This window comes from Monodon monoceros, unplaced genomic scaffold (genome assembly GCF_005190385.1).
Source record: "Monodon monoceros isolate NGI ecotype Baffin Bay Population unplaced genomic scaffold, NGI_Narwhal_1 Super_Scaffold_18, whole genome shotgun sequence".
NCBI lineage: Eukaryota > Metazoa > Chordata > Mammalia > Artiodactyla > Monodontidae > Monodon > Monodon monoceros.
Window position 1 is genome coordinate 113,515,837 of NW_021703774.1, and position 17,393 is coordinate 113,533,229.

The following is a 17,393-nucleotide window of genomic DNA, read 5'->3' on the forward strand; positions in this document are numbered from 1 at the left end:
CAATATATTTTTTATGTCATCAACACTGTGAAGGGAACTGAAACAATAGGTGGGAATTGAAACAGTATCTCCTACCGATCCTAATTCTATGACACTGAGACTCCCTGCAGCTTCCCTAGTTTTACTCTATTTCTCTTCAATTCTAACTCTCAATATTCCTACAGAAGTGTTGAGTGTAGGTTTACTAGGCATAGTTAATCTAGAAACATAGTGAGCTTAATTCTCAGGAAGACCTGGAAAAGGTGGCAGAAGAACTACTCCTATATCTCTCCCCCCGTGCAGTATTACCTACTGTGACATCACGGCGGATGATATAGTCTTTTTGCTTTTTTAACATCTTTATTGGAGTATAATTACTTTACAGATGATATAGTCTTTAACTATTCTAGAGTGTGGGAATGCACGCAGGCACACAGTCCTTCTGCCAACTCACCATCCCCTTACTACTCACTGGCCAAGGCCACATCAAGATTTTTTTGGTTTTGTTTTTTAGTTAGTATGCATTTCCCTTAAAAGGAATATAGCCTGAAATAGAGTACAGAAGAACAGGGGAATGGATTTGAAAATGCACTTGAATCTGATTTGGTGTTAAGGTCTCTGGTTCTCTTCCTGGGCTCCAGTGAGACGTTCTAGACATGCTCATGTTTGAGCTGTAAACACATGCCTCTTTCCATCTAAAATCCTTTCTAGATATAGGAAGAATACAAATGATATCTAGATAAAAGACTACATAAAGTGGATTTTGATAGATTCATTAGATAAAAGTCAACAGATTAGGTTAGGTAAGTGTAATAGATTGAATAATAACCACCCAAAGATATCAGGCCCTAGTCTCTGGAACTTGTAAACGTTACCATATAAGAAAAAAGTGTCTTTGCAGATGTGATTAAATTAAGAATCTTAACATGGGGAGATTATCCTAAATTATCTGGTGGGCTCTAGATCCAATCACAACCATCCTTACAAAAGAGAGGCAGAGGGAGATTTGATACACACAGTGAAGAGGAAGGCAGAGATTAGAGTCATGTGGCCACAAGCCTGAAGCCACCAGAAGCTGGAAGAGGCACGGAATGAATTCTCTTCCAAGCCTCCAGAGGGAGCACGGCCCAAATGCCACCTTGATTTCAGCCCAGTGATAATGATTTCAGACTTCAGGCCTCCAGAACTCTGAAAGAATATATTTCTATTGTTTTAAACCACCAAGTTTGTGGTAATTTTAACAGTAGCGTCAGGAAGCTAACACAACATGTTATGTTATATAGACTAGAGTCAACAGATGAGAACATTTTAGAATTATAGTTGCTTCCCTTAGAACAATTCATCATTCTTCTGTTTCACATTAAATGTGAGTACAGTATCTTAAAACTTCATTATGTTATTCCTACCCATCAGGTATAGGTTCTCAGGAGTGGTCACAGGAATATTAACAAGTTTAATATCATCTTCATCTGCTTTGTCCCAGGAATTAGAATTGCCGCAAGCACAGCTATGACAAGAATTGACACTCTGGACCTAAAATTAAAATGGACAGAAGTTACTTCAAAATCTCTTTTGTAATAGTATTTTGCCATCTTTTATATTTATAAATTATTTATGTAAATCCTAATCCTGGTATAACAACCCATGGAATTTCTACCTGAAGAAATAAATCTGATTATATTCAGTCAAACTTAAGAGTCATAAGACCCTAAGTATTCTGAACCCTTGTTTGCTCAAAAATATACAACTAGAACAATATTCGAACATAAATCAGATATTTCCATCAAAAATCAAGCAGTTATTTTTATAGTTTACTGTCATTAAGTATTTACTTATAAATTTTATCCACACCTACTTTGATTTGAGGTAGCTAGCTTATTTTCCTTTTAGAACTTATTACAATGCTGATTCTCTACTATGTAATAATGAAAATCGAAAAGCCTCTGTCATCTTCCCTTCTCTAGCAAGGTCCGCTGAGCCAATCATTTCAGTCACCTCTATGCAAATGACTCCCAAATCTTGAACTTCAATTCTGTCCTCTTTTAAGAAATCTAAGCCCACACTTCCACCTGCCTATTTGGTGACTCCACTTGGCTCTTCTGTTGGCATCTCAAAATGACTATATCAAAAAAGAGCTCTGCATCTTCCCACAACAAAAACTCTTCCTCCTCCCAAGTTCACTCACAGTACTTTTATCTCCATAATTCCTCAAACAACTTCTCTTCCCACACCCCTCATATCCAGTTACCAAGTTTTGTGGACCCTGTTCCCTCCTCTTCCACTCCTGTTGTCATGACCCTTACTGAGGCACTCATTAAGAGGCAGAAATCTGGGTTCACAGCCCTGGCAGTGGAATGACTAGGTCAGCTAAGGCACATATAGTAAAGTGATTCTAAAGACTTCTTACTTATACTATTACCATAAAACTCCTTTTCTCTAGTCAAGAACAGCTTCAACTTTCAGTTGAGAAAATTCAACACAGAGGTACCCCAGATTATAGAATGGGCATATACTTCATTATCCAGCTCAGTTTCACAAACGAATTGAGAGTCTGTGTGCCTTTGATCTAGATGTTCCTACCACAGAATAGCCTTTAAAAATTTGGTACATTTTTAGGCATTTAAGAATGGGGCAGCTGTATATTCCAACAAAATACAGAAGCAAGGTATGGAACAGATTATGGTATTCTATAAAGTATTTTTTTATTTTTTAAACTATTTTTTTTTAATGCATATACATGATGGTAGGAGGCATATTCTCCCTGGAAGTATACACATAAGAAATTGTCAGTGTCCGTCTCTAAGGAGGGGAATTGAGAGGATCAGGAGCACATTTTCACTGTTTGCTTTTTGCCTCTTCTTTACTTAGTAGGAAGTGCGTATCCTACCTAATTTTTAAAACTACATTAGATTTAAACAAATATTAACTTCATTTTTCACCTGTCAATCAATACTATATTAATGCTGTCAAGAAAGAGGTGAAGAACTCCACACTTGGCAGGTTCATCAAGTGATTTTTGTGACCTAGTACCATGTTTGCTGCATCTTCTAGCTTTCTGCAGAGCATCTAGCTTTGAAGCAACACTTCCATACCAACATCATCCTCAGAGGACTCCATGGGACCACATCACTTAACTCAAAAAAACCTGGAACCAAGCTGGCTGAATATTTAGCAAAAGGATAATTTTACTTGCCTGAAGAAAACAGGATAACCAGATTTCTTAAGCTTCTTTCCATACTAAGAGCTATCTATAACTGTATGACATTTAAACCAATAGATAACAATAGATATATAAATAGTTAAAAGAAAAAACTAATAAAAATTTTTTCTTTACTTACAGAGGCCAAACTCTGTGCAGAACCTGAATATTTACTGAAGAGTCCTCCATTAGCATAATTATAAGACTGAGATCCTTTGTCTTTGGCAGAACTTAAAGACAGTGTCAAATTCTGTCTGCTACTGGAACAACTTGAACCTACCAAACAAACATATTAATATTAAAAGTATCAATAACTCCAATGATAAATTTCAGGTAAAATTTCAAAGTTTATATATTCATTCAGAGGGCTCATTTTAAAACACATTTCCCTCAACTGTGTAAATTATTAAATGTATACCATTATTAAAATCTACATCTCTATATAATATTTTTAATACTGCTAAAATCTGCTTCTGAAATGAAGATTAAAACATTCATCAATTACTCAAGGTGGTATTTGAATGGTCTACTGTAATCAGCATAAAAATACTGGCAACTATGAACCTTCAAATTATAAATTAAACAAAATATAAGCACTTCTTTCCTGAATTACCTCTAAGCTTTATCCGTATCACATTATATTGTAATCAGTCTTTTTATACGTCTGCCTCCCCTAACCATCTACCCATTAATCTAGGGCAGACACTGTGCCTTAGTTTATCTTAATGCAGCAGTTAAGACACTCCTCAATTCATATCCTTGCACTTATTAGTTATATGAACTTGAGCAAGTCACTCAACTTTTCCATATCTCAATTTTCTTTAGGTATAAAATGGGAACAACAAATAGGATTATAGTCCTAATTCATAGGATTGTTATACAGGTTAAATTAACACAGTGAATATATAGAATGTAGCACTGCACCCGAGGTCTAATAAAACATCAGTAAGTGAGAGGCATCATTATTGTAATGTTCACTACACTTGGCACAAAATAGTCATTCATTAATTATTTGTTGGGCCAACAAATCACAAAATCGTATGATAAATCAAATAATAAATTTAAAATAATTTAAAATTCAAAAATAAATCCAGCACGCTGAAGAAATTATTTCTATTGATACAATTTGATAATATGTATCAGATCTCTAACAAAAACTACAGATGCTTTAAAGGCCAGCAATTCTACTTCCAGAACTTTATAAACTTAGGAAATAAACCAGACAAGTATATGCAAAGCAAGAAAAACAACCTAAAGAGAACAACAGGGAACTGGTTAAATAATTAGAGTACATTTGTACACTAAATACATATTAAAAATGATAGCACAGAGATATATTTATTGACATTTAAAGACATTCTTATATAATGTTAAATATTTTAAAGGCAGGTTACAAAAGGTATGAATTTTACTTAAAATGCATAAATTATTTACTTGTATATAATATAAAATTTTATGTCTCAATATGACATTTAAGTGCAAATATAAATGGATAGATATATACCAAAGTATTAGCAGTATTTATTTCTGGGTAGCAGAATTTCAAGTGATTTTAATTTTTTCTGTTTGCTTGTCTGTATTTTCTAACCTTTCTAAAATTAATCTGTATTACCTGTGAGTTAAATATTAAGCAGGGAAATTCTGGAAATTAAAACACTGAAATCACTGCACTCCAGTAATGATTTACACATAAAATTTCCTTTGCAGACTTAATTCAGCTATTTCTACATACCTTTGTCTGATGCTGCTCTTTTAGTGTATTCAAGTATGAGATGCTCTGGTTCCCATGGTAATATTTTTCCTTTCTTCTTTCCACGTCTTCTTTTAAAGTGACGGGCCAGAAAAATTACAGATACAACACTCACTGCAGTTACCACAAATAACTTTTTAGCTACTGGCGAAAATCTGATCTGGAAAAGATGCAATTAGATTGAAAAAAAGTCTTATTTGTTTGTTTAAAATCGACATAAGGACTAAAATTATTCTTAAGCTAATCTAGTTCTAAATACTACCAAGATAATATTATTTTACTCTTTCAATGACAATTTGAATTTTAAAGACAAATCCAAAAAATGTAGTAATTTATTATCCACTGCTCTGCAGTTCTCAGATAAATAATAATGCCCAAAAAGTTACCAGGAGCACAAAATAATTCAATCCCATTAATATCTGTTGAACAACTAATGATTAATTCATGCAACTCAATCTTCTATCTGAATCACAGCAAGATTTTTAATTGCAGGAATGATTAAATCAGACTTTTAAAATGAACCAATTTTTTAAAACTATCTGGAAATGTGGGCAAACATAAATTAACTCAATTTATAAATATCATTTAAATAAGCCCTTTTATTCATTAATTAATCAACATATATTTACTCAGCATCTTACAATATACCAGGACTGTGCTATGAAAATGAAAATGAAAATCTTAGTATAATTCTATTCAATAAGCATATGTCTTTCATTTATCAAGAAGCACCAGGTATAAAGAGGATACAGATCTTGCTTCCCTAAAGAGTGTACTAATAGTAAAGACAAATATACAAATAATGTATTACAAATAATTACAGTATAGTGTGATAAATACAGTAATGTAAGTATGTACTAAGTACTAACATAAGAGCAAGAGGTAATTAACTTTGTCTTGAGGGACAAACACTATTAATCACCTAAAATGCAAAAGAACTTTGAAATAAAGCTATAGGCTTGGGGATGTAGAAAGCTAGAAAGAGTGTCACTTCCAACCTTCCAAAAACAAAAAAGTCAAACGACAAATTCTCAATTTTTTTGAACCCATCAGAATGCAGAAGTTGGAGGGTAATCAACTGGCCCCAAAACTAAGAAGACACAGGTTTTCACCCGGAGAGATAAGACATGAACACTGACATGCAGGAAGAAGGCATATCAGGATATCAGTAAGAAGAGTTCAGCTAGCATGGTTGGTAAGTTGGTGGAGACTGAGAGTGTACTGGTGAAAGACGGTGAATCACCCTTCCCAGGGGGGCAGGTGTGGTGCAAATATAAGGGTAATTCACACTTTTTGGACGTTTTTATCTTCATGAATCCCACCAAGCACACACAGAAAAGATGGCAAGAGTCCTAAGAAAGTCTTCCTAATGGTGAACTGCGGAAGGGAAACAGGAATTTTTGTTGAGGGACATGAACTGCATCAGTACCCTTCTCTTTTGTCCCCCAAAAGGAACAAAAGCCTTAAACTGTGGGATGCAGTTTTAACTTTAGAGGGAAATTTATACCATTAAATGTTTATATTAAGAAAAAAAGAAAGGTGTTGAATCCATAATCTGAGCTTTGACCTTAGAAAAAGAAAACCAAATCCAATCTAAAGCAAGCAGAAAATTAGGAAGTAATGAAGATGACACAGAAATCAATGAAATGGAAAACCAACTCAATAAAATCAAGAGTTGTTTGGGTTTTTTAATTTTTAATTTTTTATTGTTTTGGCTGCGCTGCGCAGCTTGCAGAATCTTAGTTCCCTGACCAGGGATCAAACCCAGGCCCTGGACAGTGGAAGTTCAGAGTCCCAACCACGGGACCGCCAGGGAATTCCTGGTTTTGTTTTGTTTAATTTATTTTATTTATTCTTGGCTGTGTTGGGTCTTCGTTGCTGTGCACGGGCTTTCTCTAGTTGCGGCGAGCAGGGGCTACTCTGCCTTGCGGTACGCGAGCTTCTCATTGCAGTGGCTTCTCTTGTTGTTGAGCATGGGCTCTAGGCACACGGGCTTCAGCAGTTGTGGCACGTGGGCTCAATAGTTGTGGCTTGCGGGCTCCAGAGCACAGGCTCAGTAGTTGTGGCGCAAGGGCTTAGTTGCTCTGCGGCATGTGGGACCTTCCCAGACCAGGGCTTGAACCCGTGTCCCCTGCACTGGCAGGCGGATTTTTAAACACTGTGCCAACAGGGAAGCCCCTAGGTTTTTTTTTAAATAAATAAAACTGATAAACCTCTAGTCAGTCTGATCAAAAAGAAAGGGAGAAAGAAAAGATACATATTACCAAAATCAGAAATGAAAGAAGGGCCACCACTACAGACCTCACAGATATGAAAAGGATAAAAAAAGATTACTATGAACATCTCTATGCCCATAAATTCAACAACTTAGATAAAACGGACTAATTCCTTAAAAGAGAGAACCCATCAAATTTACTCAGGAAGGCGCTTCCCTGGTGGCACAGTGGTAGGAATCTGCCTGCCAATGCAGGGGACAAGGGTTCAATCCCTGCTCCGGGAAGATCCCATATGCTGCGGAGCAACTAAGCCCATGCCACAACTACTGAGCCTGTGCTCTAGAGCCCGCGAGCCACAACTACTGAGCCCGTGTGCCACAACTACTGAAGCCCATGTGCCTAGAGCCTGTGCTCCGCAACAAGGGAAGTCACCGTAACGAGAAGCCCGTGCACCGCAACGAAGAGTAGCCCCCACTCGCCACAACTAGAGAAAGCCTGCACGCAGCAACGAAGACCCAACACAGCCAAAAATAAATAAATTTGGAAAAATAAATTTACTCAAGAAGAAATAGATAGCATGAATATTTACATACCTACTAAAGAAGCTGAATATGTAGTTAAAATCTTCTAACAAAGCAAATTATAAGCCAAACTCTACCAAATATTCAAGGAAGAAATATCAAATCCCACAGAGGGAACACTTCCCAATCTTTTTACAAACCCAGCATTCTATTAACATCAAAACCAAAGACATTACAAAAACAAAAACAAACCTACAGACCAACATTGATAGATGCAGAAATCCTTCATAAAATATTAACAAATCAAATCCAGCAATATATAAAAAGAATAATATATATGACAAAATGGTGCCTATCCTAGGAATTCAAATCTGGTTCAACATTCAAAAACTAATTAATATACTTCAACATAATAACAAACTAAGGAAGAAAAGCCATAATATAATCTCAATATATTAAAAAAGAAGTATCAATATGAACTCATGTTTTGCTTTTTCTTTTTAATATATACAGATAGACAAATTCAGAAATACAGTTGTGTATAAATACACTGATCAGTATTCATTCACACACATCCTAGTTCTGTCTCCTAAGAGGGACTAGAAATAGCAACATCCCAGTAGCAACGCACACCTTGCATCCAGATCTTAGTTTCTAATTGCCAGAGACTAAAGAGAGCTAAATATGGAGACTAAAGAGAGCCAAAGCTCCCCGGAAAAGTGGGTAATTCCAGGACTGAGGCAGAGAAAATACAAAATGAACCTGGAGAGGGAAAAAAAAAAAAAGAAGAGGGCATGTCAGGCATGTCAAAAGACACAGGAGGGCTTCTCTGGTGGCGCAGTGGTTGAGAGTCCGCCTGCCGATGCAGGGGACACGGGTTCGTGCCCCGGTCCGGGAAGATCCCACATGCCGTGGAGCGGCTGGGCCAGTGAGCCATGGCCGCCAAGCCTGCACGTCTGGAGCCTGTGGTCCGCAATGGGAGAGGCCACAACAGTGAGAGGCCCACGTACCGCAAAAAAAAAAAAAAGACACAGGAGCCAACCTGAAAGAGCTTCCAAAGCCAAATATGGAACAATTTGAGCAACAAAATAAATAATAGTATTAGATTACAAACCAAAGAACAAAATAAATACCCAAATTGATATAAATCAATAATTGAATAAATTAATAAAAAGGGAAGAAGGGACAACTCTCCCTTACAGGATAATTTTAAATAATGAGTGTAGAAGGAATGAAGGAAATAGAAAATCACCAATAAACGCTATGGTAATAACTGCTTATGGGCAAGATTCACTACTAAGTGCTAAAATTAGAGGACAGGGACTTCCCTGGTAGCGCAGTATTTAAGAATCTGCCTGCCAATGCAGGGGACAAGGGTTCAATCCCCAGTCCAGAAAGATCCCTGGACATGACACGGAGCAACTAAGCCCGTGCGCCACACTACTGAGCCTGCATGCAACAAGTACTGAGGTGCACATGCCACAACTACTGAAGCCCACGGGCCTAGAACCCGAGCTCTGAAACAAGAGAAGCCACCGCAATGAGAAGTCTGTGCACCGCAGTGAAGAGTAGCCCCTGCTTGCCGCAACTAGAGAAAGCCCGCACACAGCCAACAAAGACCCAACGCAGCCAGAAATAAATAAATAAATAAATAAAATTTATTAAAAATAAATAAATAAAATTGGGGACAAAAGTTTAAGGAGAAACAATATATTTGTATAGTCTCAAAGCACCCACCTCCAAATTTATTTACAAAGAGAAAAAACAGCATAAAAACTTTAATCAAGTGATCAAGGTTAACATCACCTGTAAAAGACATATACACATCATCATGTATCCCGATATAATGCACTGTGGTTTTGTGTCAAAAATGAATAATCTCAATGCAATCCTGAGCAAAGATCAGACAAATTCAATTGAGGGACAGTCTATAAAATGCCTAATTTGTACTCTTCAAAAGTGTCAGGCATAAAAGGCAAGGAAAGATTGAAGGACCTGTCACAGGTTGAAGAAGACTAAGGAGACTTAACAACTAAAAGCAATGGGGAAAAAGCAATGAAATTTAAGTAATTACATAAAAGGAAAAAAATTGGGTTGGCCAAAAAGTTCGTTCGGTTTCCCCATAAGATTGCTCTAGTAGCACCTATCCCTTTAACTTCATGTGAAACAATTTTGTTAGACTGAATTGTGACAGCTGCCAATCAACGTTATACCACACAGGAAATAGCCGACATACTCAAAATATCCAAATCAAATGCTGAAAATCATTTGCACCAGCTTGGTTATGTTAATCACTTTGATGTTTGGGTTCCACATAAGTTAAGCGGAAAAAAACCTTCTTGACTGTATTTCCGCGTGCAAATCTCTACTTAAACATAACAAAAACGTTCCATTTTTAAAACAAATTGTGATGGGTGATGTAAAGTGGACACTGTACAATAACGTGGAATGGAAGAGATCATGGGGCAAGAGAAGTAAAACACCACCAACCACACCAAAGGCCGGTCTTCATCCAAAGAAGGTGATGCTGTGTATATGGTGGGATGGGAAGGGGGTTCTCTATTATGAGCTCCTTCCGGAAAACCAAACGATTAATTCCAACAAGTACTGCTCCCAGTTAGACCAACTGAAAGCAGCACTCAACGAAAAGCATCCAGAATTAGTCAACAGAAAACACAAAATCTTCCATCAGGATAACGTAAGACCACATGCTTCTTTCATGACCAGGCAAAAGGTGTTACAGCTTGGCGGGAAGTTCTGATTCATCCACTGTATTCACCAGACACTGCACCTTCAGATTTCCATTTATTTCGGTCTTTACAAAATTCTCTAATGAAAAAATTTCACTTCCCTGGAAGACTGTAAAAGGCACCTGGAACAGTTCTTTGCTCAAAAAGACAAAAAAAAGTTTTGGGAAGATGGAATCATGAAGTTGCCTGAAAAATGGCAGAAGGTAGTAGAACAAAACAGTGAATATGTTGTTCAATAAAGTTCGTGGTGAAAATGAAAAATGTGTCTTTTATTTTTACTTAAAAACCAAAGGAACTTTTTGGCCAACCCAATAAATAAAGTCTACAGTTTTTAGTTAAGAATATTATGCCAATGTTAATTTCTTAGTTTTAGTAATTATACTAGAGTTATGATAGATGTATACATCAAGGAAAATTGGGTGAAAAGTATATGGAAATTCTCTGTACAATCTTTACAACTTTGATAAGTAAAATTCTTTCTAAAATAAAAGAGATAAAGCTCTGACAGACCTTGTTAAGAGGATGAAAAAACATGCTACAGACTGGGAGAAAATATTGATATTTGTAAACCACCTATCTGACAAAGGACTTGTTTACAGAATCCATAAAGAACTCTTGAAATTCCACAGTAAGAAAACAATCCAATTAGAAAACAGGCGAAGGACATGAAGAGACATTTCATTTCACAGAAGATGATACACGGATGGCATAGACATAGACACACACACACACACACACACACACACACAAAACGATGTTCAACATAATCAATAGAGAAATGTTAATTAAATCTACTGTGACATATGACACACCTATTAGAACAGCTAAAAAAAATTATTTTAGTGACAATATCAAATGCTGGTGAGGATATGAAGACTACTTCTCATATATAGTTGTTGGAAATTTAAAATGGGACAACCATTCTGGAAAATAATTTGGCAATTTCTTTAAAAACTAAACATCCACTTACCATATGACCCAGTAATCACATTCCTGAGCATATATCCCAGAAAAATAAAAACTTATGCCCACACCAAACCTGTACACAAATGTTCACAGCAGCTTTATTTATAATAAACAAAACTGGAAACAGCCAAAATGTCCCTCAATAAATGAATGTTAACAAACTGGTACATCCATATACAGACTACGGAATACCACAATAAAAAGGAACAAATTATTGAACCTCTCTGTACTATTTTTGCAACCTCCTGTGAATCTATAAGTACTTAATGTTTTTAGAAAATAAAGCTGTATCAACACAGCTGCTAATCCCAGTTAATTCAAACCAATGAAATTTTGGAAGAATTTTATGATTGGGTTGTTTTCCTTTGCACAACTATTCAATTAAACTGAACTGGGAATTCCCTGGCAGTCCAGTGGTTAAGACTCTGTGATTTCACTGCCGAGGGCCTGGGTTCGATCCCTGGTTGGGGAACTAAGATCCCACAGGCCATGCGGTGCAGCCAAAAAATAATAAATAAATAAAAATCTTTAAAGAGCTGAATTGACCCATGGTGCACAGTTTGTTGTCTTTAAATATCATTTCACACTAAAGGGTTTCTTGGAGAAGTGGCTGATTCCAGATATGGGGCATGAAAAGTATGAGAGGAGCCTGTAACATCTTCTCATACCAGATAGCAAGGAGGCTGTCAACAGAGTTGTATCTAAAGCACAAACAGGCCAACTTGAATAGGCTCTCACTGGCCAAAATGATTTCATTTGAGCATAAATAAGGATAAATAAAGTAATGGTTTAATATATCATATATAATTAAATCTGTGATATCAAAATGATCTTTTTTTAAACCCTCCTTGATCAGCTCTGACAAATACTAAAGAACCATCTCATTATTTTACAGTCTGGTCAATAAAAAGGAAAGAAGCAATTATTCTGCCATTTCTATGCAAACTGCACCAAGGTACCCAAGTAGTGACAGAAAGTTTCTCTTCATTGATATATTTTAGCTAATAAATTAAGAAGGAAATATAGAATGATGTCACCATTTTACAACCTCTTGAATTAGCAGATCCAATAATAATTATCAAAGACTGCCAACATCACAAAAAGACTCAACCAGATATTATGTACTTCTATAACTTAGCTTTAGCAACAAACTGAATCTAATTGATACTCCAATCTAACTCAATTCATAGAAAAATACAGTGGAGAGAATATAATCAGGATTATCCTGTCACAATAAAGAACATGGTTTCTTCCACAGAGAAAATAAAAGCAAAGCAAAAAAAAACAAACAAACGGTATGGGGGAAACTACAGATTAAAAGAGATCTAAGAGTTGACAGATACCTCAACTCCATCACACAAAACAAAAACAAACAAAAAATACTCATAGGACAACAGGAGAAATTAATCACTGACTGGATACTAATAATATTAAGGAATTACTATTGTATGGAAGGATGTAATGTTATTGTGGTGGCTCTACTTTTAAGAGGTGAGATATAAAATGAAACAGTTCCAGATGAAATAATATGATGTATCGATTTGCCTCAAAAGAATCCAGTGAGGGATGGAGGAGGAAACGGATACGAAAACAGAGGAAACAAGACAGCCCATGCAAACTCTACCCAATACTCTGTAATGACTTGTATAGAAAAGAATCTAAAGAAGAGTGGACATATGTATAGGTATAACTGATTCACTTGGCTGTATACCTGAAACTAATGCAACATTGTAAATCAACTATGCTCCAATAAAAATTTAAAAAAAGAAAAATAAGATTGCCCATGCATTGCTATCTGTTGAGGCTGAGTGTCAGGTATATGGGGGTTCATTAAACTATTCAATTTTGTATATGCTTAAAATTTTCTATAATAAAACTATTTGTAAAAATAAAAATTGAATTAACATAAACTTTAAACTATAATGTAACAGGAGAATAAAAACAATTATTCATTACCATTTAAAACCACATGATCATCTGTGTAGAAAAACCCTATGAAACTTACAAAAAGCTACCAGAACTAATAACTGAGTTTAATTAAGCTATAAAATATAATACCAATATACAAAAGCCTATTTTCATATACTAGAAATAAATAACTGGAAATTGAAATTTTAAAAATACCATTTACAGTAGCATCATAAAATATGAAATACTTAAGGATAAATCCGACAAAAGATGTGAAAGGCATGTATCCTGAAAACTAGCAAACACTGCTGAGGTTCAAGAAAGAAAACCTAAATATATGGAAAGACATAACACATTTACAGGTTGAAATACTCAAAGATGTCAACTGTCCCCAAATTGATCTATAGATTCAATACAATCCCAGTGACAATCCTAGCAAGATTTTTTTTTTTTTTTGGTAAAAACTGATACTTGATTTTTAAATTTCATAGAGAGGGAATTCCCTGGTTGTCCAATGGTTAGGACTCTGTGCTTTCACTGCTGAGGGCACGGGCACAATCCCTGGTCAGGGAACTAAGATCCTACAAGACGCACAGTGCAGCCAAAAAAATAAAATTCATATGGAAATGAAAAGGATCGAGAATAGTCCAAACAATTTTGAAAAAGAAAAACAAAGTTGGAAGACTAACCTTACTTGATTTTGAGGCTTACTATAAAGCTACAATAAACAAAACACTGTCGTGTTGACACAAAGAGACAAACAGATCAATGCAACAAGAGAGAGTACAGAAATAGACCCACAAATATACAGAAGACTGATTTTTGGCAAAGGTACAAAAACGCAGTCCAGTGGAAAAAGAGTAGTCTTTTCAACAACTAGTGCCAGGGTGGGAGGGAGGCTCAAGAGGGAGGGGATGTGGGGATGTATGTATACGTATAGCTGATTCACTTTGTTATACAGCAGAAACTAACACAACAATGTAAAGCAATTATACTCAAATAAAGATATTTAAAAAAATAAAAACTAGTGCTAGAAAAAACTGAGTATCCATATGCAATAAAATGGAATTTCAATCTGTTTCACACCATACACAACAAATAACTAATGGATCACAGACTTAAACACAAAACCTAAAACTATAAAGGTTCCAGAAAAAGCATAGGAGAAAATCTTTGTGATCTCTGATTAGACAAATATTTCTTTGAGATGACACCAAAAACCTGACTCAGTTTTTTAAAAAGTTGACAAACTGGACTTCAGAATTTAAAACTTCTGCTCTTTAAAAGGCACTGTTATTTGTTGGAAGATTTTTAATCACAGTCTCAATTTCAGTGCTTGTGATTGGTCTGTTCATATTTTCTATTTCTTCCTGGTTCAGTCTTGGGAGGTTGTGCATTTCTAAGAATTTGTCCATTTCTTCCAGGTTGTCCATTTTATTGGCATAGAGTTCCTTGTACTAATCTCTCATGATCTTTTGTATTTCTGCAGTGTCAGTGGTTACTTCTCCTTTTTCATTTCTAATTCTATTGATTTGAGTCTTCTCCCTTTTTGTCTTGATGAGTCTGGCTAATGGTTTATCAATTTTGTTTATCTCCTCAAAGAACCAGCTTTTAGTTTTATTGATCTTTGCTATCATTTCCTTCATTTCTTTTTCATTTACTTCTGATCTGATCTTTATGATTTCTTTCCTTCTGCTAATTTTTGGGGTGTTTTTATTCTTCTTTCTCTAATTGCTTGAGGTGCAAGGTTAGGTTGTTTATTTGAGATGTTTCCTGTTTCTTAAGGTAGGATTGTATTGCTATAAACTTCCCTCGTAGAACTGCTTTTCCTGCATCCCATAGGTTTTGGGTCGTCGTGTCTCCATTGTCATTTGTTTCTAGGTATTTTTTGATTCCCTCTTTGATTTCTTCAGTGATAACTTCGTTATTAGGTAGTGTATTGTTTAGCCTCCATGTGTTTGTATTTTTTACAGACCTTTTCCTGTAACTGATATCTAGTCTCATAGCGTTGTGGTCAGAAAAGATACTTGATACAATTTCAATTTTCTAAAATTAACCGAGGCTTGGCTTCACAGGTGAATTCTATCAAACATTTAGAGAAGAGCTAACACCTATCCTTCTCAAACTCTTCCAAAATATAGCAGAGGGAGGAACACTCCCAAACTCATTCTATGAGGCCACCATCACCCTGATACCAAAACCAGACAAAGATGCCACAAAGAAAGAAAACTACAGGTCAATATCACTGATGAACACAGATGCAAAAATCCTCAACAAAATACTAGCAAACAGAATCCAACAGCACATTAAAAGGATCATACACCATGATCAAGTGGGGCTTATTCCAGGAATGCAAGGATTCTTCAGTATACACAAATCAATCAACGTGATATACCACATCAACAAATTGAAGGAGAAAAACCATATGATCATCTCAATAGATGCAGAGAAAGCTTTCGACAAAATTCAATACCCATTTATGATAAAAACCCTGCAGAAAGTAGGCAAGGGGGAACTTTCCTCAACATAATAAAGGTCATATATGACAACCCCACAGCCAACATCGTCCTCAATGGTGAAAAACTGAAACCATTTCCACTAAGATCAGGAACAAGCCAAGGTTGCCCACGCTCACCACTCTTATTCAACATAGTTTTTAAAGTTTTAGCCACAGCAATCAGAGAAGAAAAAGAAATAAAAGGAATCTAAATCAGAAAAGAAGTAAAGCTGTCACTGTTTGCAGATGACATGATACTATACATAGGGAATCCCAAAGATGCTACCAGAAAACTACTAGAGCTAATCAATGAATTTGATAAAGTAGCAGGATACAAAATTAATGCACAGAAATCTCTGGCATTCCATACACTAATGATTAAAAATATGAAAATGAAATTAAGAAAACACTCCCATTTACCATTGCAAGAAAAAGAACAAAATACCTAGGAATAAACCTACCTAGGGAGAAAAAAGACCTGTGTGCAGAAAACTAAAAGACATTGCTGAAAGAAATTAAAGATGGTAGAAACAGATGGAGAGATATACCATGTTCTTGCATTGGAAGAATCAACATTGTGAAAAAGACTCTATTACCCAAAGCAATCTACAGATTCAATGCAATCCCTATCAAACTACCACTGGCATTTTTCACAGAACTAGAACAAAAAATTTCACAAACTGTATGGAAACACAAAATACCCCAAATAGCCAAAGCAATCTTGAGAATGAAAAATGAAGCTGGAGGAATCAGGCTCCCTGACTTCAGACTATACTACAAAGCTACAGTAATAAAGACAGTATGGTACTGGCACAAAAACAGAAATATAGATCAATGGAATAGGATAGAAAGCCCAGAGATAAACCCATGCACATATGGTCACCTTATTTTTGATAAAGGAGGCAAGAATATACAGTGGAGAAAAGACAGCCTCTTCAATAAGTGGTGCTGGGAAAACTGGACAGGTACATGTAAAAGTATGAGATTAGACCACTCCCTAACACCATACACAAAAATAAGCTCAAAATGGATTAAAGACCTAAATGTAAGGCCAGAAACTATCAAACTCTTAGAGGAAAACACAGGCAGAACACTCTGACATAAATCACAGCAAGATCCTTTTTGACCCACCTCCTAGAGAAATGGAAATAAAAACAAAAATAAATGGGACCTAATGAAACTTAAAAGCTTTTGCACAGCAAAGAAAACCATAAATAACACGATAAGACAACTTTCAGAATGGGAGAGAATATTTGCAAATGAAGCAACTGACAAAAGATTAATCTCCAAAATTTACAAGCAGCTCATGCAGCTCAATAACAAAAAAACAAACAACCCAATCCAAAAATGGGCAGAAGACCTAAATAGACATTTCTCCAAAGAAGATATACAGATTGCCAACAAACACATGAAAGAATGCTCAACATCAGTAATCATTAGAGAAATGCAAATCAAAACTACAATGAGATATCATTTCACACCGGTCCAAATGGCCATCATCAAAAAATCTAGAAACAATAAATGCTGGAGAGGGTGTGGAGAAAAGGGAACCCTCTTGCACTGTTGGTGGGAATGTAAATTGATACAGCCACTATGGAAAACAGTAT

The 17,393-nt window shown here is 35.8% G+C and overlaps 1 protein-coding gene across 3 annotated transcripts in view; it reads right to left on the reverse strand.

Annotated features, from left to right (window-relative positions):
* Positions 1-17,393, reverse strand: part of MIGA1 (mitoguardin 1) — a 91,368-nt gene that overhangs the window by 59,839 nt on the left and 14,136 nt on the right. For all 3 annotated transcript variants that reach the window (XM_029229995.1, XM_029229994.1, XM_029229996.1), the window contains exons 3-5: positions 4,911-5,088; positions 3,318-3,454; positions 1,386-1,512 (exon numbers count right to left, since the gene is read on the reverse strand). In XM_029229995.1, the coding sequence (XP_029085828.1) occupies positions 1,386-1,512; positions 3,318-3,454; positions 4,911-5,088 (442 nt within the window). The remainder of the gene's footprint in view (positions 1-1,385; positions 1,513-3,317; positions 3,455-4,910; positions 5,089-17,393) is intronic.